This window comes from Dromaius novaehollandiae, chromosome 20 (genome assembly GCF_036370855.1).
Source record: "Dromaius novaehollandiae isolate bDroNov1 chromosome 20, bDroNov1.hap1, whole genome shotgun sequence".
NCBI lineage: Eukaryota > Metazoa > Chordata > Aves > Casuariiformes > Dromaiidae > Dromaius > Dromaius novaehollandiae.
This window is the reverse complement of record NC_088117.1, coordinates 13,257,938-13,285,578: the sequence shown is the minus strand read 5'-3', so window position 1 is coordinate 13,285,578 and position 27,641 is coordinate 13,257,938. Positions and strand designations below refer to the sequence as shown.

The 27,641-nt window shown below is 43.5% G+C and overlaps 2 protein-coding genes across 2 annotated transcripts in view; one reads left to right on the top strand and one right to left on the bottom strand.

Moving 5' to 3' along the window:
• The window catches only part of ADGRD2 (adhesion G protein-coupled receptor D2), a 45,316-nt gene extending 30,775 nt beyond the window's left edge, over positions 1 to 14,541 (bottom strand). Inside the window, exons 1-8 of the mRNA XM_026100873.2 lie at positions 14,430 to 14,541; positions 12,261 to 12,410; positions 11,882 to 11,912; positions 10,339 to 10,550; positions 8,238 to 8,367; positions 3,632 to 3,823; positions 1,350 to 2,950; positions 154 to 466 (exon numbers count right to left, since the gene is read on the bottom strand). The gene's annotated coding sequence lies outside the window, so the exon portion shown is untranslated. The remainder of the gene's footprint in view (positions 1 to 153; positions 467 to 1,349; positions 2,951 to 3,631; positions 3,824 to 8,237; positions 8,368 to 10,338; positions 10,551 to 11,881; positions 11,913 to 12,260; positions 12,411 to 14,429) is intronic.
• A 128-nt stretch (positions 14,542 to 14,669) lies between these two features.
• The window catches only part of PSMB7 (proteasome 20S subunit beta 7), a 29,522-nt gene continuing 16,550 nt past the window's right edge, over positions 14,670 to 27,641 (top strand). The window contains exons 1-6 of the mRNA XM_026100884.2: positions 14,670 to 14,804; positions 14,905 to 14,998; positions 15,145 to 15,242; positions 15,766 to 15,906; positions 17,225 to 17,340; positions 27,427 to 27,485. Of these exons, the coding sequence (XP_025956669.1) occupies positions 14,743 to 14,804; positions 14,905 to 14,998; positions 15,145 to 15,242; positions 15,766 to 15,906; positions 17,225 to 17,340; positions 27,427 to 27,485 (570 nt within the window). The 5' untranslated portion in view covers positions 14,670 to 14,742. The remainder of the gene's footprint in view (positions 14,805 to 14,904; positions 14,999 to 15,144; positions 15,243 to 15,765; positions 15,907 to 17,224; positions 17,341 to 27,426; positions 27,486 to 27,641) is intronic.

Here is a 27,641-nt window from a genome sequence, read left to right as displayed (position 1 = left end):
CCTTGACTCAAAAATATTTTCACAAATGATCTTTCAAAGTTCAGCAGACAACTGTCAAACAGACAACTATCTCCGAGCCCTCCAGGAAGATGTATGTTTGACTCAGCGTTTGACTGATCCGCGAGTGAAGGAGAGCGAGAACAGGGAAGTTACCGGCCAGCCTGCAACCACCGTGCAGCCCCGCGCTCTGCTGACGGAGTGGCGCCCGCGATGCGCCCTGCTCCTCGACCCCTGCTAGCAGCACCAGCTCCGCACTTTTCCACGGAGGTCCCCGACGACGCTACCGCAGGAAATCTGGAACATTATCTTCGCAGAAAAATAAGGCAGCGGGGAAGTTACTAGAGATCCTGCTGGCAGCAAGAGTGTAATAGTGTCCACAGGAGTCCGGGGAAGGAGGCTAGCTCTAACAGAGCTCTCCAGCAGGAGAAGAAAAAAGGCCGTGCTGATACGATGAGCAGGAGCAGGGCTGAAAAACAAAGGTCTTGGGTTAGGTACCAATGGGCCCCGCTGGGGAATGAATGGGGCTGCAGCAGCACTGCAGCCTGCGCCCCGCAGCCGCCGCGTCTCCTCCGTGCCGGACACCCCTGCAGCCCTGCTTGGCTCTGCACAGCTCTGCCTGGGCAGCGCCAGCCCCTGCCCTGGCCAGCCCCCGCCAGCGTCAGCACCGGGCCTGGCAGGCACAAAGGCGCTGCTGGACCCGGCACCGGACCCGCCTCGCAGTCCCCGTGGGCAGGGCAGAGCGGTGGTGCTTGAACACAGCAGTGGTATGGACTCTCCTGGAGCAGCACCGGGCTTGGGCACCCCCAGTCCCACAACCCCCATGCCTGTGTCCCCCATCCCTGCATCCTCACCACGCCGCACTCCCCATCCTGCATCTCCCATCCCCTCCCTGCATCCCCCACGCCCTGTCCCTGCATCCCTCACCCCCTGTTCCTCACAACCCCCACTCCACATGCCCCACCTCGCATCCTCCATCCCTGCAGCCTTTGCCCCACTCTGCTCATCCTGCATCCCCTACTCCCACACCCCCCATCCTGCTGCCCGGGTCCTGTGCACTGCAACCTCAGCTGCAAGGAACTGACACAATCCCTGTGGATTTCCTTCCCTCCCTCCCCAAATTCCTTCATCTCTTTCCCCCAAAAGGCCATAGGTAGCCAGCTGCCACCCGGAGACCCTCCTCCGGCACACCCCGCTCCCACGGCCCTGGGACTCCGGCCCCCAGCCAGCAGAGAGGCACCCACCACCCGCCCCACTCCTCGACGTGCGCGAGCAGCGGGGCTGGTCCTCCTCCCAGGCAACCGCTTCTCCACGGAGGTCCCCAACAGTGCTACCGTCTAACATCAACGTACTCGGGAGTCCAGGTGAAGACGACCAGCTCTAGAAGAGCTTCTGTGAGGACAAACAGAAGCGCTGGCCTGACGCGATGAGCGGGGCAGGGCTGCAGAGCAGGGGGTCAGAGGCAGGAGCTCCCCAGGACGCTCGCAGCGCGTCCCTGGCGCGCTTTCCTCGCGGAGCGGAGCCGGCAGCGCTAGTGCTCTGGCGTTCCCCCAAGCAGAGGCCCCGGGGCAGTGCGGGAGGGCGGATTCGAAGGCTGCAGGGCCCAGGCCACCTCCGCAGGGCTGCTGTGCTCTCTGCTGCAAAGGGCAGAGCTGCCCTTTTGATTAACACCCATTCGCTTTTGCTACAGCAACAGGCACACAGCTCTCACTCCTCCCCTCCGAGCGGATGCTTGAGTCACACCATGGATTCACGGGCAACTGCCTTTTGTTCACCAGGGTCTTCGTCCGGGAATGAAGGCAATTATCGCATCCCAGCGCCTCTGCTCGTCGCAATAAATCTCTGGCAGAAGAATGGACCTTTGAGGCAGCTGCTCCCATCTGCTTAGCCCCCGCTGCCAGTGGGGAAAGGGCCCGGCGCACACCGACGGCGGGCACACAGCACCGGCGGCTGGCGCAGCACGCGGCACCGCTGCGAGGGGGCTCCGGGACTGGCCGCGGTTTTGCCAAATCTGGATCCCACTTCCCCCAAGATGGGGGGAGCAAAGGGCAAGAGGAAGAGCAAAAGTTTAGACCAAGGATCTTCAGGTGAAAAGTGGTTTTCAAACTTGCAGTTAGACTTAAGTTTCATATGGAGCTTGAACTAACAACACTCTGCACTGGAAAGAGCTGGAGCTCCCCAGCAGACAGTAGACTATGCCTCAGACCAAATTAACCACCTTTTCCTTACAGCACAAAATGCAGTTTTCTGGTAGCAAGAGATGTGGCATCCAGGCCGTTTCACCCTTCTCTGTCACAGGCATACAAACTATCCTTCATGCACATTCAAGGGGGTGAAGAAAAGCTTCTTGGGCTAGTGAATGTTGCCCGAGTTTCTAACCTTACCTAAACAAGTACTTTGGATTTTAATTTGAACTGATTTCCATAATCACTCACTGGAATTAAATAAGACTTCAAACACGCTTTGGCTGGCATCAAGGAAGGCTTTGGCAAGAATGCCTCCCAGGCTTCCCGTTCCTCTCAGAGCAAAGGGGATAGCCAGCAAGTGAAGGCTAATAATTGGCACCTCATCATCCTTCTGCCTAAAGTCACACCTGGTCTGGAACAGCCACCAACTGCAGGTTCCTCAGCTGCAAAGCAAGTCCAGAAAGCAGTGGCATGCTGGAAGCTTCCTTGGGATTTCACAGCTCCCTGGAGGATTTCCTGCAGCCACGTGAACACGGGGGCACTGCGATCTGTTTGCTCCTTGCTATGGGGCAGAGCCATGGCCACCAGTTCAAAGAGCTCGCCATCGTATCTGCACTGGTCCACACAGAGCAAACACTCAAGCCAGCCAGCTGCCTTCCTAAGGCAGTTATTGTTCCTGAAGTCAGCCTTTGTTCCATCCATCTCAGAATAAATTAGAAATAACAGAGTTCTTAGAGTTGAGAGATGTCCATCCAGTGCAAGGAGACCTTGGCAAGAAGAAATATGACACTGGGGGAGTAAGGTGGCAAGATCCCAAAGTACTTATAATGCTTGTAAATCTCTCTAATAAGCAGTTGAGCAAAGGGCAAATTGTGCTGTGCAGTTTGGGTGATGCTGTCACTCTGGGTTAGCTTATTTTTAAACAGGTTGCAGTTCTGTTTACATGCAGTCAATTTAAAAAATCAGGTGCATTTTAGGAAGCACTATCCTTACCAGCTAGTAAACCCTCATCTGACACCCTCAAGGCACATCTTTCACATAACCCTTGGAAGAGCTTCCCAGCACATGGGCTAGCAACACATTAATCTTTATAAATCAAATATTTGCCAAGTGGAGTAGAAAGCCATGTGTCTAAATAAGATTTATTGAGAAATGGAACAAAGCAATGTGTGTGTCAAAGATCAGTAGGTCACATTGCAAGCCTGTCCCTTGCAGAGTTATCCTTCAAAATAACATTTCCCTAGTCCAGCTGTAGATGTTATCCTACTCCAGGATTTGTTCTTTACCCACTTCTTACTGCGTAAAACTGACGCTCTCTGATCCAACTCCTCCTTACTGAGTTTAATGTCTCCCAAACTTTGAATCAGATTCATTTTTGAGCAGAGACAGTGTTTGCCAAGTCTTGGCTTATGAGGCTTTTCAATGGCTAGTAGAAAAGATGCACTTACCTCCCTCCCACCAACAGGGTTGTGAAGGTATACTGCATGCCTGCCATCTCAATTGTTTTAGTTTCACACATCTGAAAACTTCAGAACCTGCTGTTTGGTGCTGATACCACACACTGATACCGATGCAGATTCCACAATTCAAGTACTCCTTGGTATCCTCATTTACATGCATATGGATGTTTCTCTTTGCTTCTGCAAGGGATACATCTGTCAGTGTCTGGAAGGAACTGAAACCACAGAAGTCTCCATCCTAATAAACCATCCTTAACTGCCTAACTATTTATTACTTCTGAAAGAAGAGTTTAGTGGTTATTTTTCCTCCCTTGGAGAATGCTGAGTACTTGAAAAGGGACAGTAGTGCTGCTTGTGAGTCAAGAGGTAGAAATTTGAGCCTTCAGCTTCCCTTATTTCAGGCACTTTGTGGATGAGCACAGACAGAGCCCAGATGTCTCTCACATGCCAAAATTAAAACTCCAAGCCGCTTCGACATGGCCAAAACACTTCTGCTTTCTAGTCCTACTAACAAACCCCTCCCACCAAATGCTAGGCACCCAGCACAAGGGCAGCCTGCGGCTTCCACGAATTAAGGTCTGTGGCAGATTTAAGACTGAGAAAGGACAGTATGCCATTGCAACAGGAACAAGAGTGATGGGTTTCTGAATGGGTTCTCAACCTCTATATTTAACATAACCCTGAAACAGTTACTTTTGTGCTAAAGCTCCTCTCCCCTCTTCCCACACTCCCCAGAGGCTGCAGTGTATAAACAGGAACAGGGGAGCTTGCCGTCACATTAACTCCAGCTGGCCTGCTAGGACCGGCTTTTACTCCTGCAGGACCTTCAGGTCAGCTCTCCCAAAAGAAGATTCATCAGTATTCACAAAGCAGTTCGCAAATATTTGGACAACTGTGTTGCAGCAATCCACTCATGGTACAACTTCCCACTGTTGCGGCTTACAGGCAGACATCAGGCCAGGACATCCTATGCCTACCACTCAGAGCAAGCTGTTAATACATGTTATCACCCTCAGATGGATCAAGCTATCAGAAGCAGCAGCATCTGGAGAAAGCTAGACAATTCTTTCACCCCTTCTGGACAAAAGGGCAGTATCACCTCCTAACTTCCATGCATACGTTACCGAGAAGACTGGTTCGTGGCTACACAGCGACCATTAACTGGCCAAGCTAGCCAGCGGCACTCATCAAGTGAGCAATTTGCTCTTTAGGCTTCGGATCATGGATGCAATTTCACATTCACGGCCCAGCAGGAGAGAGACATGAGGACGTGTTCAAGCTAATTCTTCAAATTTCTAAACAAGCTTCCTTATTCTGCACACTAAAGGCCTATACTGATTTGCATTTAGTGTCAGGCCTGCATGTTTGGCAATCCCATTATTTGTCTAGTTCTCTCCATTTCCTCACCCCCATTTCAACTCTGTCACATCAAGCTTGACCAAACTTCCTGATGTTACAAGCTTCACATCGAGTCTTGTATGCCAGAGATGTGTACCTCGGGCTGCTGAGGGGAGGGGGCACAAGTTCACAGCCAGGAGAGCACTGCCTCCCCAAGGGGACAGAATGACCCAAGCACGTACGTAGGGTTTAAGAGCCTCTCCATGCTAGCTCATCTCCTTGGACAGCAAAACATACAGTTCACCCTGCAGGCCTTTACTCCAGCAAACTCCCATTACCAGGCCTACCTGGCCTACCTTCAGCACCCAAGTCTCACCTGAACTGCTTGCAAATAGAAAGCTGTTCAAGAGCTATGGAATGAATATTTGTGTCTCCTCTCCCCATTTTGTGCCCCTTGCACTGCTGAGAATACAGTTAGGGATCTATCACCAAAAGACCTGCAGCAGAAATTAGTTTGTGGCGTATGGCACTCAAACAACGTGCCTGGGAAGATGGAACTGATAGTGAAAAGAAGAGACTTTCCTAGTTTACCTCTGTGGCTTTCCTGGTGCCTGAGAGCTGGAAGAATTTGTGCACCAGCAGAAGAGAGTTTGAGACTGGCTGACCGATTTAAGTCTATTCTAACAAAGCTCTCTACAAAGACGAAGCCAGTCAGCTGCTTCCCTTTTAGTTTCAGGGCTGGTCACAAGCAGCAGCTGAGACTACTTCTGTTGCTGCATGGCTTCTGGGGACTTCAAAGGCTTAGTAGTTTGGGAGACTTAAAAATTCAGAGTGCCAAGTATGGAGTATTGCCCAGAGTTTAGAAGCTGCATTAGCTGGGTAAAACATCTATTCCTCAGGCCTTCCGCAGATGCTGCTTAGTCCTAGTTAAGCAATACAGAACTCTCACTGCAGCTTCTGTGTTTACTTCCTACAATACCCTGCTGCCAACTACAAAATATCTCAGGTTAGAAGAAAGCCTTTCCTCCACACTCCCAGGCTCGTATTTCTGAGGCCAATGATCCTATCCTATTCCAGTACTATTTTGCTTTTGAGACTTGTTTGCAGAGTTAGCTTTAACCAGAGTTTTATTTTGTTGTTTTGTTTTTTTCAAATGCCCAACAGTCCCAGCGAGGTTTGTTTCAACAATCTCTTGTGGACATGCCATGCTTAATCTCACTCTTCCAGGCTCTTCTTATTGTCTGGGATGAAAGCACAACACAGAGCCTCCCCTGCTAATTGCCAGCTTTATGTTTTCCAGTGACAGGTGTATTGTCTGGAGGAACAGACTCAATTGTCTCTCTGCGCAGTAGGGTATCAGCTGCTGATATCAGAGAGCCTTTCAGAGGAGCTTGGGCAAGGCTTTCTATTTAGTGCCATCATTTATAATAAATCTGAGTAACCTAGAAACTTTTAATGGAAAAAAATAAAACTCATCTTTACTATTAATTTTTGTTCAGTTTTTCCTCGAGATAACTACTCTCAGATCTCCCATCCTCCAACCAGCAAGATAGGACATTTGGTTCTGTTTCTCTTTGACACACCGAATTTCTCTGACAACCTTTGTCCATAGTTTTCTAATAAAGGGATTTTGCTGGCTTAACCAGTCACCCACTACAGATCTACTTCAACCTGTAACCGCAGCGAGCAAAAACTTTAAAGTATTGCTCCTGCACAGTCCATTCTGAAGCAACAGGGCTAGTCAATACGCATGGGCTCAGATTCACGTACATTGCAGTGATATGATTTACATCCTCTAGGGATCAGCATGTCCCGAGTAACAGGCCTGAGGTAGCGGAGCTCGCTTCCGGGGGACACTGACCCCCTGCATCCACTTCATCAGGTGGAAACAGGGGCTCTGGTGCTCATACAGAGTGAGAAAAGGCAGCAGCAAAAGAGCTCCTGAGAGATGGGACGAATAAGAACACAAACAATATTAGACCCAGATTGCATCTGTCTTTGTTTTTCACATTAAAGGGTAAAGCTTTCCATACGCGGCTGCTGCATGTCACCAGAACTCGAGCTAGCGTTACAGTAACGTGCAACCAGAAACGCAACAAGCCATTAAGCAGATGGCCCAAGCTTTTGCTGCGGGAAACTGGCAATAGAGAAACCATCTCTCTACTGGACTTATTCGCGTCAGTCACAAGAGAAAAGGGACTTTCTCCAAATGACTGAGCATCAGCAATTCTGCATCAATTTACAGGAATACAGATGTTGAGAAAGAGGAAGTGTTTCGTGTCTGGCTGAGCCCTGGGCTGTCTGCAATGCTGGAGCAGTTTCTTGGTCAGACTAGCACAGGCAGCTCCAAGGAAGTTTTCCCCTATTTCTTCTCTCTCCCACATTCTCCTTATTAATCCAGTGTGCAACATTGATACAGACATCCAACAAACAGCGCTGGGAGACCCACGCCTGTGCGCAGGTAGTGCTCCCGGAGCCAAGGCTGGGATGGCTCTGGAGGAAGCAGCAGAGCCCAGGGCTGCAGCGGCTCCTTGGAGACCTCCCTGCAGTAAGTGCCCTTGCCCAGCAAAGCATGCCTCCCCACACACAAAAGCCCTTTAAATATCTTATGGCTATTTATACAAAGCTACAGCAAACAGTAAGAAGAGTAATTATGGCTTCAATGATTTAAAAGGATGCAAGACCTAGCTTCCGCTAGGTATAGAGTGCAGCTTCTTCCCAGAACCAGATGATTAATCCTGTGAGGCTGCTGTGATCAGTTCAGGATATGATCAGCTGCCTTCAGTATGTGAGTTACTACCAGTTTTTCTTCTAGAAGGCTCAGTAGCTCCTATTGCAATTCCAGAGAAGGCAGAGGTATTTTGGGTCCTACAAAGACAAAACATGGACCTAACTCTAAAGTGGTATTGTGGGTTTATTATTCCTTCCCATTCTGAGGCAATCGGACATTTCTCTACTCATCAGCTTTTCCCATCTTTATCAGAATCACAGTATTAAATCAGATTCCTGCCATAGGGATACCAGGAATAAAAGCTAAACATGGATATTTTAGGCTACAAATTACAGTCCACAGGATTATAAAATAGGCTCAGGTGTTATGATAGAAACTCCACACATCACCAAGAAGCTCAGGCAGGAGACAGCCACCTCTTCCAAAGCTACTCTGGTTCTCCCTGCCCAACAAGGAATGAAGCAGTAGTACTTTGAAATGAAATCACAGACAAGACTGAAGATACACAGGGAGTGTACTTGCTACCTTAAGAATAAGCCACTTCTCAGATTAGGCCTGCCACACACTCCAACTCCTTCCATCTCTTTTGGGTGCAATATGGACGATCATTTAGGTTTTCCAGCTGAGTGTCACCTCTGCAGGACTCAGTTGCTTTCTGCAAGACAGAGGAAATAACACAGCAGTCTAGTTACAGATCCACATTCATATCGTGAAGTGAGAATCTGCACATAAGACATTCCTAAAGCAAGACAGACCTCAGTCTAGCATCTTGCTCATTCTCAACTAAGAGACTCCCTTCACTCTTCTGTATACACTCCTGACGTATTTTAGCCCAAGTGTGAAATTTGGAAGCCACCTAGCCCACTAGAGGGCACCAATATTCTCAGATAGAAACAAGCAGAGCATGTAAAGTTGTAGGCTGTCATCCCTAGAAGCAGGCAAGAAGAGCAGTGTGCGCAGCAGGCTGTTTTCCAACAGTCGGGCATCACTGCCTGCTTTGATGTAGTTTTGTTGATGGGGAAGTTCAGTGCACCTGACTGCCCGGCCCTCCATCACCCTAGTTTAAGATTCAGTCCTGCATTGCTCAGAATTCCCCCTTTTTTTTTTTCTCCTCACCTCACTCACATTTAATGGTATTCCTCAGTGAAATTTCCTACTATAAAAGGCAAGCTAAACACTACAGCCTCTACCTGCTGCTCCAAATCTGCAAACACAAACACTTAAAGGTTACCAACACCTACTGCTGAAAGCTTAGCATGTCTTGTTACAACTGTGTATCTGCAGTTATATTCAATCAACTCAAATGCATATTTGCAGTCCAGATGGAAACTCCTCACTTCACATCTTCTTTAATGAGATGTTTCAGTATCTCAGAGAGCAGCACAGAGACCTCTTCTTACCTGAAAGCCTCTTCCTCCTCCTCCAAATTGTGTAGTTTTGCCAGCTTCTTCTCTCAGAAGCTAAATAAAACTGAAAACTTATTCCAACACTACTAGCAGAAGGACTTTTGCAATTATCAACAGCACACTAGAAATCCAGGCACTTCTCCTAAACAGTAGTGACAAGTGATAGACAGTAGCATAATAACTTGAGTATCATAATGTTAGAAAATAGCATAAGATAAGCATTTGATGTTCTCAAGTTTCCAGGCTTCTAAAGCATTTAGCTGAAAGCAAGCAAAGGCTGCCCCATGTACTTCATTTGTCCCCACCCACCCCAGAGGAAGATCATTTATTTCTTACTTCTATCTATCTGCCAGCTCCTTTTGCCCATTCAGAAAATTGTTCTTTCAAATACTGAAATTTTTGGAAGCTTGCTTCACATTTCACTACATCACCCCTGAGCTTCATTCTCTTCTCTCAGCTTCCAAAGTAGTGAACACACCCTCCTGGATTTAGGTCAGCTTCTATTTCCTGTAATCAGTTTAAACACCTGAAATAAATATCCTGTTTTCCAAAGCTACTGTTGCACAAGGGAGAAAATCCCTGAGAGATCACATTCTGTCCCCACCTGGGCAAGCATTTGATTAGCTTTGTTTCAGCCACAGGTTAACAAAGTTTTAGTCTATCTAGTTCTGATCTTGTCAGAATTGTATTTAAATTCTTCTGACAGATTCTTGGCCTGCAGTTTGTTAGCAGATCGTTGTTGAGGCAAGATGTTTGAAATTAGAGTGGCTTTGAACAGGAGAGACACATGGTGCGTTTATTCTCCAGTTCAGTGATTATCTCTCTGCCTGGCTCCAGTCCTAGTGCAAGTTCACCTTGGGACATTGCCGTAGTTGTTGGCTAGTTTGGGAACTAGTGAATGCATTTGCTGGCATATGCACAGGACACAGCCATGACTAGGTTTCAAGCACAACTGCAATATGTACTTTCAGCTTCTGGACATTTGCATCGCCCCTGGCCACCTCTGATAAAAAGCAGTGACATGCAGGGTTGGTTGACACAGGGCCCCGGTATATTCCCCCATGAATTTTGCAGACAGACATCAAACACATCAGCTGTGCTGTCAGTCTGGACCTCACGCACCCGAGGTACAAGGGTAGCTACTCATAACACAGGAAAACATCTCCTAGGTTTCTCTAATTGACTGTCATTTCACATGCAGGTGCCGGGTGATTTGTCACCTTTCATTGTGAACGGTTGTCGGCACCAGTCCTCGGCCACAAGCTGCTGGGCACCACACTCGCATCAGCGCTGTACTGGAATCCGCCTTGACTTTCTCCTCACTGACAGTGCTGCAGGCTTGACTGGCACAGTGCAGAGCGCTCGAGATTTTCAGTGTGCAGCTTTTGGGCTGAGTGTGGCTACCAGGATTGTCTGGCTGTCCTTTGAAATCCTTAAACAAACAGGATTCAGTGCCAAGTTATTCCATCAGAGAGAGCTGAGCAATGGCAACCCTCCACCCATCACTCTATCCTCCGTTGAAGAAAGATGGTCCTGTCTAGATCAGCTCAAAAGCCTCATCTGCTGAGACTCTACTTTTTGGAACTCCCTTATCCTAGAGAGTGAAAACGTTTCCACTGATTATTTCCCCTTGTTGTTACCCTGAATAAACAGCACATTTGTCCTTAACGCTGCAAGAGCAGGTGCAAGCTTTGTAGAGTAAAATTGTACTGAAGATTTTGTTAACCCTTCCAAGTTATGCATTGTCTCTTTAAAATAAGACCCAAGAATTTAAGATGTCATTTGGCCCTCAGGCACAAAGAAAGCAATAAATATGAAACTGGGAAACCAGGTAGGGTATAAATGCAGACACCAAAATACCTGGGATTTTATAAATTGTATATACCTATAAACTGTAAAGACATAAAATTCAGCTCAAATGAACACCTGCTGAGAAAAACATCAACTTGCCTTGTATCCCTCTAAGTGAGCTTTTAAAAAAGGTATTTGAAGTGCTATTTAACTTCTGTCATGTCTAGTAGAACGATAAATTTGGATTGCAATTTTGTTAAGGTTAGAAACAGACTTCAGGACTGCTTTAGAAAAATAAAGAGAAAAGTCCACATTCTTCAGGCTTCAGCACACTTCATCTAGGTTAAGAAAAGCTCTGAAAAGTATGTAGCTCGATATTTTTGAAGGGGATATTTCAGATAGTGCAAACATCACCTTCCTCATGCTACACAGAAACTGCTGAACAGATCGTTTGCTGTCTGTCAACAGACTATGCAAGCACTTCTATATATATTGGCCCAGAACCTTAAAAATTAATTTAACTTGGCACTCTTTTCCCCAGTCTTCCTTCTACTAAATAATTTTAGACTTACCACGCTGTTCAGAACAGGACCATTGCATTATGTCTCTCCCAATCTAGTACAGCGGGTACCCAGCCACAGTGGTTATGCCTACCTTAGCAGTCATGGTAAGGTTTGCACTTACGGAAAACACCAATAAATGTCTGTGCATATGGTGGAGGACCTCAATCCGGAGGCAGAGTTTGTAATACAAAGGGTGTGAAAAAAAGCTATGCGAGACCTTCAGAAAATGTCCTATTCTTAAGACCATCAGCTGTACCTACGTAGGTTGGACTGGAAATAGGTATGTATCCTCTGATAGGGTTGACAGGGAGAAACAGAAGCATCGAGCTGAATCTCAGCCAGACATTAGTTGGCAATAGATGGAGCTAGTGGTGCACAAATACGGCTTTGAACGAGGGAAGAGACTTACCTGCACATCTGCAAAAGAGCCAGTCACATACCTGGGAGGATAGGAAAAGACACTATATTACTAGAAGGTAAAACAATAATTGTAGGACATCTGCTTAGTTGTCAAGGACCAAGAGGGAAATAAAGCTGTTGTCCCCTCTAGCTAAAACCTGCTGTTTCTTTTTCCCCAGACTCCCAACCACCAACTGCTCTACAGTTTGTATGCCAATCCAATTTTGACGCCTGTAATTCACCCCAGAGACTGTTTATTTTAACTTTATCAAGTGAAGAGAAAAACAACTGTGTTAGAATAAAAAAAGAGCATCTGGCAACAGGATATTTTTTCTCTCAGACAGCTTCCCAGCCTAGCCAGTGTACAAGGAAATGGGATTTTTAGTTACCCAAGGGCTGAAAGGAGGGGGAGAAGAGCATACAGGTTCTCTGACTGCTTATCTGATTTTCGAAGGATGGTCTTTTGTAGTCTGCTAGAAATAGTGCTCCCAGTATATCGCACTCCACCTCGAACCAAGCCGCCAAGCCTCATCTGGCACCTGCAATACACAAAGGCAATGAATACACAGGACACTGATTTAGCCTGTGCCAAAAAAGTGATCTTTGGAATGCTACCAACTTTGCAATGCATCCCGGGGAGCCCCAGCCCACGCACATCAGAGCAACGAGGCTTTCTGGAAGTTAACAGGAACCAAAGAGCACTTAGGAAAACAGACACGTCCATTCCTTTGTTCCAGGTTTCAACATCAGACTCCTTTTTCTCCTCTTCAGCAGGAACCATGTCAGCTTACTTCTCGGTTAACTGTCAGCCAGGTGTCCTCACTGCGAGCTTGCAAATCACAGGATCTCTGGTTCCCCTAACATAAACTGATTCTTTCATATTTCACAAAGGGCACAAATGCGACTTTCCTGTTAACTGGCAGGGCTGAGGGTGACACGTGTCTCTCCAGCTCCTTCAGCTTGAACGCTGCGCGTCTTTGTGCCAAAACACTGGGACAATCAAGAAATAGGTTGGGTTTTGTTTTTCTTCCCCAGGGCTGGTTTTGCTCTCTCTCACTGTCAAGTGCTTGTGAGCATTGGAGGAAAAAGCAGAGGTTGCATAACAGCTTTGCCCACTCCCTCCATTTCTGGTTGCATACCTTCACCTGCATAGCACACTGATGGAGAACATTCATTTTTAAAGAATTAGGAGGGACACTGAAGGCATGTAGATTTGGTTTGGACATGTGGGACCCTAGCTTCATTTTTAGGCCAATCTGATAATTGGGTACCATTCAGAGCAAGTCTGCAGGATGTTTGATCCACTTCTGTTGTAAGAGCCATCGTTCCTTCTGGAACAACCCCCCGATCTGCCCGTTTCGGCAGTGATGCAAGCTCTAACGATGTTCTGTTCTGAGGATTAAGCACCTCAAAAAGCAAGACATTCCACTGGGTAAAATGCATGGAGACAGCTTCCTTTGGGCAAGAAGCTAATGCACTACTTATGGCCTTGTTTTGCTCAACAAGAGAGAGGGCATCATATAATTGACATTTAGTGTTTCAAACAAGTTACATTTTACTTAATTCTTTTTAATCGACAAGATCTGTACTTTCAGGCACTTAGGCATTCAGAAAGCAGATTAGAAATGTGGCAGACTTTTGAAAAGTCCCACTATATGTCTGCACTGCTTTAATATCCCTTCTTGAGTAGTTGCCACAAGCTCTTTCATCTAAGGATAGATCGGGCCATGCTTTTTAAACAGTCAGTAAGCTGGAGGAAAAGGAAAGCTCAAATGGAGATCTACTGTAGTTCATCCAGAAAAATATTAATTTTACTGGCCTTCTTGACATACAGCAAGATTTCCCTAATTTCAGAAAGGGATATTTCTTTTTTTCCTATCTCACCATATAACCATTGCATTAAGAGCACAGAAATTTTAGGTGGGTTTGCAGTTCCTGTGTAAGAGCTCTCATGCAATTATAGGGTTTTTTTGTAAGACATACGCATAAAAGTTTGCATTTTTTTTCCTTTTTGACCCTTCCTTTTGTTTGAAGCTCTACAAGTTTTTTACAAGACCCATTAGACATGTCCTACAACCCACTAAACGCTTCATTACTTTCACTGGAAATACAGTGAAACCAAGGCAAAGGAGGAAGCAACAAGGCAGCCTCAGCGTAGGCAAGAAGGTACCGCCAGAGCCCGGAGAGGCGCCCAGGCCACCCGGCTCCCGCCACAGCCCTGTCCCGCGGACGGGGGCACTTGCCGGACCAGCGACCCCAGCAGCACGTCGAGGAAGAGCTCAAGGAGCGGATGAAGAACTGGCTGAGGCGGCTTGTTTGGCGTTACAGGACAGACCACCTTTAACGGTTTCGTATAAATTACACGTAAACTGAAGTTAATCTGTGTGGGTTTGGCTGTAGCTTGTTGCAGGCTGGAACAGCAGCAGTGTTCATGCTCCCTCACGGCCCAAATTCACCTCTAGCTTTATAAGGGGGGCAGACCCTCCCCTCATCCCTCCTCCCCAGACCCTCCGCCACTCGTAATTGCTTTCTGGGCGGTGGCAGCGACTTGTTCGCACCTGGAGGGCGGCCGCGGCCGGGGGGGGCGGGGCGGAAGCCGGGGTCGCTCCCCTCCCCCCCCGCTGGGGGCAGCGCCTCAAGGAGGCCCCGGCGCGCGACTGCGGCCGCCATTTCGCGGCCCTGTCCCGTGAGGGAGGGGAGCGCCGCGCCGCCCCTCGCTCGACTCAGCCCCGCCGCCGGCCCCGAGCCGGGCTCAGCTCTCCTTCCCGCTACCGCCCCGGCCCCGCCTCGGGCCCCGGCGCCGCTGCGCGCGCAGGCGACCGACCCGGAACCGCTCGGCTGGCGCCGCCCGTCCCTGCCGGCTGCGAGAAGATGGCGGCGGTCTCTGTGCTCCAGGCGCCCGGCGGCGGCTTCAGCTTCGACAACTGCGCTCGGTGAGGCGCGGGGCCGGGCGGGCCGGACTGTGGGGGCCGGGGGGGCCGGGCCGGGCCGGGGAGGCCCCTGCGCGGCGCCACTTCTCACCCTGTGTTGCAGGAACGCGCTGCTGGAGGCCGAGCTGGGGCAGAAGGGGCTGCGGCTGCCCGCGGCCCGCAAGACGGGCACCACCATCGCGGGCGTCGTCTTCAAGGTGAGGCGGCGGCGGCTGGGGCCCCTCCCGGCTGCGGGCCGGGCCCGGCGCGGAGCCGCGGGGCGGCGCGGTGCTGAGTCACGGCGCCCCCGGCCCGTGTCTCCTTTCCCCATCGCCACTTCGGGGAATAATCCCGTTTTCTGCAGGATGGCATTGTCCTCGGGGCAGATACCAGAGCGACGGAGGGGATGGTTGTTGCCGACAAGAACTGTTCAAAAATACACTTCATTTCCCCGAATATCTAGTAAGTGTCGAAACTGGCTCTTGTACCACGGGGCTGAGATTAGTATAGGGGTTTTTAGAGGTATCCCTTGCTAGCAGCAACTTTTCCTTAGAAAAAAGCTTGTTTAAATGTGAATGCAGTACCAAAAGTCAACAGGCTATCTTGTTTCACACTCTGAAAATGTTGAATATACAAAAACTTAATTTGCTCTCCTTTATATGGAAAAAAGGGAACATTTGGGCTGTAAAGACTTCTTGTTTTGTGTTTTTCTTTTTTAAGTCTTTCTGGAGTATAATTCTATATGCCATCCGTTAGGGTTACTAGTAGTAGGAGTTTTGTGTTGCAGAAGCTCTGAAGGCCTTGGGATGGCAAAGGAGACAGGAGCCCCGAGCAGCTATAGGAATGTGGTTTCCTTGAGAATACATGGAGAAAAAGGCAATTCAAGGTTGCTGAATAGAGCAAACAAAAGTCATATTTGGCCCTAAAGAGGTGTTTCCCTTCTCACCCTCCCCTGCCTTCCCAACTTGTTGGTGATATTTTTCAGTTGTTGTGGTGCTGGAACAGCTGCAGATACTGATATGACCACTCAGCTGATTTCCTCCAATCTGGAGCTCCATTCATTATCTACTGGCCGACTTCCGAGGGTTGTCACAGCTAATCGAATGCTGAAGCAAATGCTTTTCAGGTAACTGAATGTTTTTCTTACTTATTTATAATGGTATTAAAACCACGGGATAAGATCTGAGCTCATGTACTGGAGAATCATCACTTAGTCTACCTGACTTCCATAACAAGACTTTGAGAAAGGTTTAGTAATTGCTCTTTCCCTTGTAGGCTTTTGAATTGAGGTAGCAAAGAAATTAGGTCTATGATGTTTTAGAGAATTGATACTATAATTGTACAGTGTTGCTAGTGTTCTCACTGTACAAGTAGAAGGACAATAATTTAATAAACTGTTGATTGCACCCATGAAAACTTAGCTTCCACATTAGTGGAGAGATGCCTGGACCAGTATGTAATCTTGTAATGTGCAAGCTTTTAAAATTGAGAGTTTCATATGACTGTAATAGAATACATTTCAACATGTATTTTATTTTCAAAAGAATGAAGTGTGTAAGTGTGAGCATTTGAAGTCTGTAGCCATTAATACAGAAATCTGTCTGTGGTTATTAGTGAGATAAATGAATAAAACACATGAAAGCTGTACTGCATTTATCTTAAGAAAATTTTGTTGGATTGCTTGACTGATTGTGTTATTGTATGCCAGTAGCACTTCCTAATGAGCAACATGGCTTAGAAGATTGAGGGTGTATTTTCCAAACTTTTAATTATACCAGTACTGTTTTAATGCTGTTTTCCTGCAGAAGTAAAAAATGCTTGTGAAGGAAAGAATGAAATGAGTGTATGCAGTTAAAAAGATTGTTGAAGCCATTGAAAAATCTCCAGGAAAGTGAAATAAAACAAAGAAATGAATATGCTTCATCAAATCATGTGACCTAGATAAACTACAGCAATTCTGCTCAGTCATTTAATGCTTTATTGCCTTGCAGTTTGCCCTTTTTCAAATGTGTCATTAAAAAAATGAAGTAGAGAGTTAAAGCAGCCAAGAGCATCTCACAGGGGAAATGGAGGAAGGCATTCTCTTCTTAAGGGCTCCAAATAAAAACTTAATATCAGATACAGGAGTTTCATGTTAGGTCTGAAAACTAATCTGAGCCCTTCCTGTTCAGTAAGGATGCAGACAGGTTAATACAATGCTGCAGCACAAATGCAGCATCCAGCCTAGATGCTTGTCAGTATTTTTTTTTCTGCTTGAAACATATCTCATGTTTTAGTAAATTTGTTAATTAAAACTGTTGCTTCTAGATAGTAAAAGTTGTTTTTCTGTTATGGAGATGCATCTAGTGCAACTGTGGGAAAGTTCTCTAGTGCATGCATTGTGTTTAAAAAGACCAACAGCTTTCTCACAGGTGTTCAGATTCACAGATAAACATTCTTCCTAGGTATCAAGGCTACATTGGTGCTGCCCTGGTTTTAGGGGGAGTAGATGTCACTGGAGCTCACCTCTACAGCATATATCCCCATGGATCCACTGACAAATTGCCTTATGTTACCATGGGTAAGTGATATCCCTCAGTATCGTAACAACTACTGGTAAGAAGTGTGAACATTTGAGTTTATTTAAAATGTTTTTACTTAAATTCTGTAGCTTGCTGTGAGTTCAGACTTCAGAGAGTAAAGCTGTGTTTGTAAGGCAGGTGCAATATTCTATTTCCTCTTTCATACTTTAAAAAGACTTTCATGGGCGGTCATACTATCTAAATCTAAGCTACCAAAGAACTGGTATTAGGAGAGCAGCTTTGTGTGTTCCCCAACATATCTTAAAGCAAGAGAATCCTAGGATTCCCAGAAACTTACTGTAAGAAATCCTTAGAAACTGGATTTGCAGGTAGTGCTAACTTGTGGTTTCTGTAAAGTCCCACTTGGGGAGCTACATTCTTCCACAAGTTTTTCTGTGGTTCCTTAGGAAAAACCATGCCTTGCTTCTTGCTTGCAACTGTTGTATTTCTCTAACTTGCTAAGTAGCAGCTGTATTTTACTCAGGAAAGTGCTTCATTCTAGTGAAGAAGCACCCCTCTGGTTTGCTTTCTCTATATAAATAGTCAGTCTTAACTACTTCATTCAGTTTCTCAATAGAAAAGTTTTAGCCCTACCCTATCTAATGACGGGGTGTCAAATTGAAATTAGTAGCCCACCCCCAGGTTATTGTGTTACTATCTCAAATTTTCAGTGTCTAATACTTTCTGCAGTAGCTGTAATCTGAGCTATATATAGACAACACTCATTTTTTGAAATCTCTGTTACTGTGAAAGAAGCTTTGTCTTTTGAAAATGTCATGCCAGATGATGATAGTTTTAAATGGTAAGCATCCTCCCACTCCTGCTTTGTCATAGTTCTTAAAGCTGTGTACCACATCTAGAAGAAAATCCCTCTTTCTGCGTATTTGCTTTATCCTTCAAAGTGCTCTTCGAAACCCAGTTTTGCTTGTAACTCCCAGGTTGAGGCAACTGCTTTTTTGTGTTTACTTTGAATCTGTTTACTTTGAGTTGTGCCTGTCTTAAGTAACCATTGCTTACTCCTGTATTCTGAGGAGTGTTGTGTTTGAGGGCCTGTAGACCCTAAATACCACTTTTTTGAAGTTGTTCTTAGCAGTTTGGGCTCTAAAAATGAAAAGTACCATGTTAAACAACAAAATGATTGTTAGGTGTAAAAGTTTCACTACCAACAGTTAGAAAAGCAAACAAATCATAAAATTACATTCTTTGTCTCATTCATACATAGAACTGCATCTCATTCATTTCTAATTACGGAATGTCATAATATTTAAAGTTGAAACCACAGAACTTCTGCATGCTTTTTTGACACTTGGGTACTGTTTTTGTCGAGACGAAGTTGAGAAGCAATGTTCATGGTGTATATAGCAAAATACAGTCTTGGTAAATATGTCATTATTCTTTCAAGTATAAACAAGAATATTGGGTAACTTTGATACTTTTTCCTCTGCTTTTGCAGTAGCAGAATGCAAAACATTGGGCACTTTTTCTGGAGAGTCTTGTTTTTCTCCCTGTATAAGGAGAAACATTGCTCCATTACTTTCTGATGGTACAGAAGGAGGTGAAGAATATGTACAGGAGAGAGTTAAACTTTCAAGCTCCTCAGTACTCCTTTGCAGCAGCATTAATACAAATCATGAAATGGCTCTTGAGCATATACCCTTTTACCTGTGATCTCCTTGCTAAACAAAATATAGAGTTCTTTTATGAATATGTTCAGGAAGATACTGTATTGCAGAATGCGAAATCTTCATTTCTGTCTAATCTTGATTTGTGGATATAACTTATTCTTGCTGTGTCTTCTAACTACAGTTCATACTTCATGAAAGATGAAGCACATGTCTGCAGTAACTGTTAGGTTTGCTTTTGTGAAAACAGAAGGCAGATAGTTTCTTAGGTGAAACTTCAAGGATTACTTGGTTTTTCTTGTCTAATACTGGTTGTTTTGATGAATCCCTTTCTATAGAGGCAAGCGCATCAGCTGTCAAAATGAAAACTTCTTGGGGTGGGGAAAAGGGGGGATTCCAATTGTTTGATTCCTCAAAATCTATTTGTGTAGATATTAAGAAGAGGCACTGCTTGCCTCTGTAGGAAGTTCCAAGGTAATTAAAGAAGTTCAGTTACTGTATCTTACATTTCATTTTTATTAAAAAATTATAGACTGTATGAATGTCAATATAAAATATAAATACAGTATAAATTATATATAGTATAAATTGGGCTCTTAGGTGCTTTTTACATGCAAGTATGGCCAAACTTTTGCCAGAAAATACTGAACTAACTGCCTTGCTTGAGGCACATCAAGTACGTTACCAACAGTGCTGTTAAGCAATCACTGTAAACTCTCATATTTTGTAGGAAAAAGGTAGCTCTGTCCACAAGAAAATTAAAATGGGCCATTCTTTTTTGTGCTCCTTCATTTTAGCCAGCCATTACTGTCAGCTTGAAAATTCACACTTTTGTCTAGAAACTGTATACCCACAGTATGTAAATTTATCATGGCATCTTCTAATTTCTTATAGCTATTCTGTGGCTAGCTTATAAAGGGAAAAGGCAGTGGCAGAGGATTGAGAGAGAATCCAATTTTTATCAGAGTTTTAATATTCTGCTTCATTTGTTAGAGCTGAACCACAGAATCGCAGAAGGTTGAGGTTGGAAGGGACCTCTGGAGATCTTCTAGTCCAACCCCCCTGCTCAAGCAGCGGCACCTAGAGCAGCTTGCCCAGGACCCTGTCCAGATAGCTTCTGAATATCTCCAAGGGTGGGGACTCTGCTCCCTCTCTGGGCAACCTCTTCCAGTGCTCTGTCACCCTCACAGGAAAAAACTTTTCCTTATATTCAGACAGAACTTCCTGTGTTTTGGTGTGTGCCCGCTGCCTCTCGTCCTGTCACTGGGCACCACTGAAAAGAGTCTGGCCCCATCCTCTTTACACCCTCCCTTCAGATATTTAAATGTGTTGATAATATCCCCCTGAGCTTTCTCTTCTCCACACTAAACAGCCTCAGCTCTTGGTCTTTCCTCATATGGGAGATGCTCCAGTCCCTTAATCATCTTAGTGGCCCTCTGCTGGACTCACTCTGGTAGCTCCATGTCTCTTGTATTTGGGACCCCAGAACTGGACCCAGCACTCCAGGTGTGGCCTCGGGGCTGAGCAGAGGGGAGGATCGCCTCCCTCGGACCTGCTGGCAACACTTCCTAATGCAGCCCAGGATACCATTGGCCTTCCTGGCCACGAGGGCACATATGGTCAGCTCCACCACCAGGCCTCCCAGGTCCTTCTCTGCAGAGCTGCTTTCCAGCAGGTCAGCCCCCAGCCTGTACTGGTGCAGTACATCTTCTGTAGAAGAAGGAACTCCTTTGAGATCACATATTTAGTATATTAAAAAGTCTTAGAGAAGAATAGGGGAAACAATAAGATTCTGACTTAATTGAGAAAGGCAGTAGTAAACCAGCTAATGCATGTGATACACTTGCTATGAGTGTGAAAAATGAAAACAAAAACTAAAAATGGTTTAAAGTGAAGCTTGGAAAAGTGCATCTTAAATGTTACTGAGAATGGGGGTTTCTGTGGGACAGATAGGTATGTGTTTATTAACTATCTTGAGAAGCCGTGACTTCTGAACCAACTTACTATACTGAAGGTTAATGAAGCTAGTAGTGTTTTAGCATCTGTCTTTATATTTAACACACACACTTCAAGAAATAAGTTTTCCTATGCCTTTTAAACTGCTAAAATAGTAGAGCGTTAATACAATTAAGTGGATCATTCAGTTTGAAATGAGAACTATGTTAAATTTACAGAAATTCTGCAAAGGTGGTATTGGACCAATAGATGGTGCCATTACCTTAGAAATGGGTAAATTATTTACTTGGCAAATAAGATCTGTGTAACAGTTATGTGATGTCATTGCTTAGCCTTTGATATCTTAAGAATCAGACACTTATACTTTTTTTAATGGCCTTATACCTAATAAAATAAACTGTAAAACCGTAAATGACTTCATACTGCTCTTAGCAGTTGATTGCCTGAATAAAGTCATGTCGCTACCATTATATAGGTGGTTACTCTAGCACTTGCATTTTAAAAGCCTTGAAACGTGATACTTCTGAAAATCCTGGCCATTCATCCTTCCTTCCTCAAAAATAACCTAGTATCAGGAAAAATTCAGATAAGTAGACTATCAGTGGATTAAGTTCACTTCTGCTTAAACTTTGATTCATTGTCTGCTGTAGGTCTGTTTTCTGGTGATTGTATGTTACTTTTGTTCATGCTTTCAAACAAAGCCTTTCTTGGCACAAATGTCCTTTACCTTGCTATACTGAGCACATTGATACTACTTGTCTGTGTGGTGACTGTGGACTCTCTGGTCAAGTACTATGCTTGAATCAATAATTAAAGCATGTGTAGTAGTAATGTTTGAATAGTATTTTAAGAAACCGAGGGGTCCTTCTAACCTTCAGAAATAAACTTTGATGGGTGAGGGTCTCTGTAAGAAGTATTAGAGGTGAATGTGTAGTACAAACAGGCTGCTTTTAAGCAAAAGGGAAGTGTGGTTATGGCTCAAGAACCTAAAACCTGTGATAAGATGCTACCCAAAGGCACTGTTTAAAAATGCTGCAGAATTCGCTTCTGTCAGCGTACTCTGTGTTTCTGGAAGTAAGGTCGTGTTACTTTAGCAGGTTATTGCATGCTCAGGTTGATACAGCATGTGTGTCCCAAAGAAGTTCAGTTTCATATCTTCACTGAGTCATTATATTTTCAGTGTCATGCACGTATATATTACTCTTAGGTACATCTGTAATGTAAATAAAAACACTGAAGTGCCTTAATTCTTATACTAAGAAATATACTTTGGATCACATTCAGCTCTAAGGAATATTTTAATATCCCAAACGAGCATGCATCCTTTAGCAGTTTGGGTAGTAAGTGCATTGTAGATTACTAAAAGTCAAATAGCTGATTTCTAAACTGAGCAGCTTATTGATGGAAGTCCTGTAGGCATTCTGAAGTTTTGAACAGCTACTGCAGAAAACTTCTATAGAACTCAGTGTAGCTAGGTATAAGTTGACATATAGGTATCATTTTCCAAGTGTTCTATGTGCAGTTTATTAAATTGGGCCAGTTAATTTCTGGAAATTGAATATTAAACAGGAAAAGTGGTTGAGGGTGATTTTTGTGTGTGTCTGTTTTTTTTTGTTTTTGTTTTTGGGTTTTTTTTTTTTTTTTTTTTTTTTCTGAAATACCTTAGCTGGCATGTGGTTGTGGATGAATAGAGTGGTGTCCTCCCTTGCAAGGTAGATTTAAAAGAATACTCAGTGCTTACTCAGGAGTGAAAACATCAAATTAAACTGTTTATGCTGACACAAGACAAAAATAGATTTCAGCAAACGATGCAAGATTGTCTGATTGCTTGGCTTGTCTAGGAAAGCTTCTGGCCAAGACTTATAATGAAATGCATGCATAAAATTAAACCCCTTGAAGTCTGTAGTTCAGCTTTCAGATACTCTAAGTATGTTCCAGTAGTCTCTAGTGGCTAAACCTAGTCCCCTGGTACCAGTGTTGCTTCATATTCATAAATCAGCTCTTCCTGCATTGGCAATGTTGGCCTGCAGAGCAAGCAGTACCACCACTGAGACAAGGCCCCTCAGCCAGGAACTAGGGTGAAAAATGATCCCAATCGATGGGGCTGTGGAGATCACCGAATTTTTACCTAGAATGAGCAACAAATTGAATAACAATGAGTGTGTGTGGATGAATGTCCTGTCAGGGAGGCCTGACACTGATGGATGAGGAGGTTCTAAATGTTGCTCTCCCAAGGCTGCGTTCATCCTCCAGCGTGGCAGGCTGAGGTAGCAAACAGGTCTTTGCTTGATGAAAATGGACTGTGCTTAGCAATAGGAAGTTGTCTTCAATGAACGTTCTGCTAAAAAGATCCGGTTCATCTGTTTTAAAAAAGCCATTGCAGTTGCAAAATGCAACAGAAATTGTCAGCTGTTTTTTTTCTGTGTATCAACAATTATCTTTCACTTTAAATCCAATATTGAAGTTGTACAACTCCTTGAGTAAAGGCCAAATGGGATTTTTAATGTGAATTTATTATAGTCAAGTCCTGCAAATTTTTGAACAACTTTCTTGGTTGTAAAAAATTATGAAATGACAAATATTTCTTAGCAAAGTCAAAGACAGAAATAAACTCTTGTGGTCTCACAAGTAAATTCTCTGGTTCATGCTAATTATTAAACTGAAAAGTTTGTCTCAGAATACAACTTGGCATTCCAGCTCTTTGTGTTTTGATTGGCAGTCCACACTTTGTGTTTAGGTGCTAAATTAATATTTGATGAATATTTATGTTTCTGAAGTGAAGCTTACTGAAAACTTATGCAAAATAAATTCTTTGGGTCTGATATGGCATTTTTTTTCTTGATGATTGAGTTCCTGAACTAATCTTTCACAGCAGTTAAAATATTTTTTTTAAATCTAACTGAAATTTTGTTTCTGAACTTTATGTAATAACATATGTGAAGGTTTTACCAGTTACTCTGTCTTATTATCATTGCCGTTTCACAGAACAGCTGTAGCTTTCAAACATTTAAAGAATACTCTATCAGACTAAGAGTTCTTAGATCTGCATTGGTTTTATCTAATTAAGATTCCAGATTAAATATCTATCTTAGATAAATAACTTGTTTTGGTGGTATTTTGAATCTGAGCTCAGTTAAGCATACTACTTAATGACTAATTATGACACTGCTTTCCTGAATGTTTTAATAGGTTTGAGATTGAAAGGCTGTGTTTTAATAATGTTGAATCTTAACCGATGGTGATTTACGTTGGATATTGTGTGTATGAAGTGGGAACATCTATCCTGAATAAATGGGTTATATTCTGCAATGTTTGGATTTTGTCTTTTTCCAAACATTGTGACTGGAAATTGTTAAGCTTGTTTCTGTATGAAGGCAAAATATGCTTGCTAAAAATTAATTTTTGTTGGGCACTGAATACATGGACAAGAGAACAGCTCTTTCCTGCACACAAGGAGGAATCCCATAGCCCCTTAATACTGAAGACTTCTGTGCTTTTGTAGGCGCTGCAATAAGAAAACCATACTTTGAACTTTGGTTTGTGGATTTTCTTGCTGGGGCTCCAGTTATAATGCATACCTTCCATGAGTCTGCCAAGCTAGTTGGAACATCGTGGGGTGGTTTGGATCATATGTGGAATTTGACAACTGCTAGGAAGCTGGTGTAATTGGACAGTGAAGTTTGCAACAGGACTTGGAAGCAACTGTCCACTCGCCGCTAGTTTTCTGCATTTCAGTAGCTGCGTGGACTGTCAGGTGATGGGCTTCAGCTGCCAGGTGTGCAAATAGGCCTTAGTTAATGTGCTGCAGGAGGACTATGAGTTCACATCCTCAGTATTTTTCAAAATAATTCATGCTGCTGTTTTCAAACAACACCTGATTTGTTTTGTGGAGAAACTTGGAATAATACATCTATTTGTGTCTCTAAAAGCACAGTGTTTACATCTGACTAAGAGTAAAGAGCTTTCATTGGGACACTTAAGATTACAAAAATCTGTTCTTTCTTTGGATGTTTAGCTGTGCTCTGAGACCTCTGCTGGGGCACTTTTTTTACATGCAAGTTAGGGGAAGCATGCCCTTTATAAAACGTTAGGAATTGTAATCAGGAGAGGAAAAAACCCGATTTTATTGAACTGCTTTTCCAGCTTTACTTCCTGTTCTGTTAGAATCTCCTTTGGATTTTGTTTTTTAGATGGAAATGTTTACATACAGATCTAACTAAATTTACAAACTTTTCATCAACTTTTTGAAAATTTAGATTAGAGGACTGTCTTACTGACTGACTTACTTAAAGTTGATATTAAAGCTGGTATTTATTTGTATCTTGGTAATATAATGACATAATTGCCAATGTAATTCTTTATCGATAAAGGATTTTATGTAATATAATGTAAGGTCTTTTTTCCTTTATAAGTCTTTTGAGTTCCTGTCCATGGATTCTTTTGGGAACTTTTTTTAATAGGGAACTGGAGGAATGAATCCAGTCTGATTGTGCTGTGTATGAGATTTCTGAGAAGAAACAGTACTGAGTAAAAAGAAACTGCAGAAGTGCTAAATCAAATAACTGAATGATTTGGAAAGAGGCCTGTAACTCTTTTACGAGGACCCCTATTTTTATGAAAGATAGTTTTATTTGAAAATAGACGTTTTAAGAAATTAAGACCACTTTCTCTTGGCTCAGTAGTTATAAGGTAATCTCTGTCATATATTATCTCTATATTTCTGTTCTTGCAAGCTTTTTTTAATACTTACACTCTATTTTTTGTCAAGAAAACTTCATCCATGGATAAGATTATTTTTGTAGGGTCTTTTTAGGCTTCCAATTCTGTTATAGTAGGCCTTGATTTGAGTGGCATTAAGAACGTGCTCTTACTTTGAGACCATCTCTCAGATTTTTTTCCTCTTATTGGAAATGTTCCCATGTAATTCCATGAGAACTATTTTATGGTTTGAGCCCTGTATTTGCCTTGGAGCACTCCTAATTTTGACCTTGGTTGAAGGTTCAGTAAAACTACTTTTGCTTGGTATTTGCTCTGTGATATCAGCTGTTTGTATCAGCAGTTCATTTCTGCTGTTAGTCTCTTAAAAATCCTTTTTATTCCCAGTCTCAACATTTAAAAAATGGCGTCACATACTGTTCCAAGGCGTAAATGAATAGTCATTGCCTGTAATACAAGTACACATTTAGAATGTCCTACTGCTTTTAGATGTGATATATTTGGTACTGTAAAGGTAATGATCCTCAACCACAGCAATATTCTGTAACAGGAATATCTGTCATATTCATTGGGATTACCATGTTCATTGATTTGTGTCTGTAAATCTGCTGTTTCTACCCTTTAAATTTGATCTATAATTGGACCTCCTTAAATGGTTCAGATAAGGTAGTCTGTATTTCCTCAACAGTGTCACTGTCAGCTTCTCCTTTTTCATTATACATTCAGCAGACTTGATAAAATCAGCAGGACACCTCATTTGAAACTGTTTAATCGCTGCCTTTTTCTTTCACTAAACCATTGAGGTGGTCAAGCGATATACACAAATCATTTTAAATAGAAAATATGGCTTTCTCTGTGACCCAGCTAAACAGATAGCAGTATGCAAAACAAGTTAAAAAGTAATAAATGCCAAAAAAATCTTCTAATTGGTGTAAAAAATTGCAGGTAACTTTATTCACTCCCCAAAAGTAGAGCGCTCTGAAATATGGTCAGGGCCACAGACAGATAAGGTATCTTCCTACAGATTCATTCTTTCTGAACAAAGCAAGCTTACAATTTCAGATAGCATCATACTGCTTTTTATATCCATTTAAGGAAAGCATATTTATAACACTTGCAGTTACAGTGCTTTGGGTAGAGATGGGGGTTCTGTTACATTACTACCCTTGCAGTGCATCCTTTAAGTGGATCAGAGAGGTAATGTTAAACTCATGTTTTCATATCTGTCATATTGTCTATTCAGCTGTTATTGTTCAAAGTAAAAATAATGGCACAAAATAAATGCATAATAAACTGTTTTAGAGCAGATGTGGGAAATAACCTGATGGCAGCAGCCACCTACCCTGTTACCACTGCTGGTTCACTCATCCCAGTGTGTCAAGGTGACTGTGCCAGGGCAGCTCATTAAAACAATCTATTCATTCCGAGTGTCTTAGTACTAAGTGACATATCCCCTAACATGGCTAGGCACGGAAGTGGGACAGGAGAAACAGAGGAGCAGGAATTAGTTAACTGAATACCAGTTTCCCATTTTTTCTACACTCATTTTTGTATCAGTGTTTACTATTAAAAAGAAAAGATTGTCAGAAATGGGACCACAACAGGTCTTTGTGCACTAGATGTAAATTGAAGATTAAAATTAGGTGATGGACCCCAAGAGGATAGACACTTGAGAGCATATAGTAAACTAAAATAGACTTTGTCTGATTTGTGCTGCTGTTATTTAATTGGTACTTTTTTTTCTTTTAAAAATATTGGCTAAATAACATTTGTGTCTTAATTTTACCATAGGTTCTGGATCGTTAGCAGCTATGGCAGTATTTGAAGATAAATACAAACCGGACATGGAGGTAAGAAATGATCGTTAGAAGCTCAGTGTTTCTTCCTTCAGTAATTCCCATGACCTTAAGAATTTAAGAGGTTTGAAGCTTTAAAAAAGTTAAACCTGCTCTAGTTTCCTGCACTTAAAATGTTTTAATGTCAGCTTACTGCAAAGCTTTAAAGAA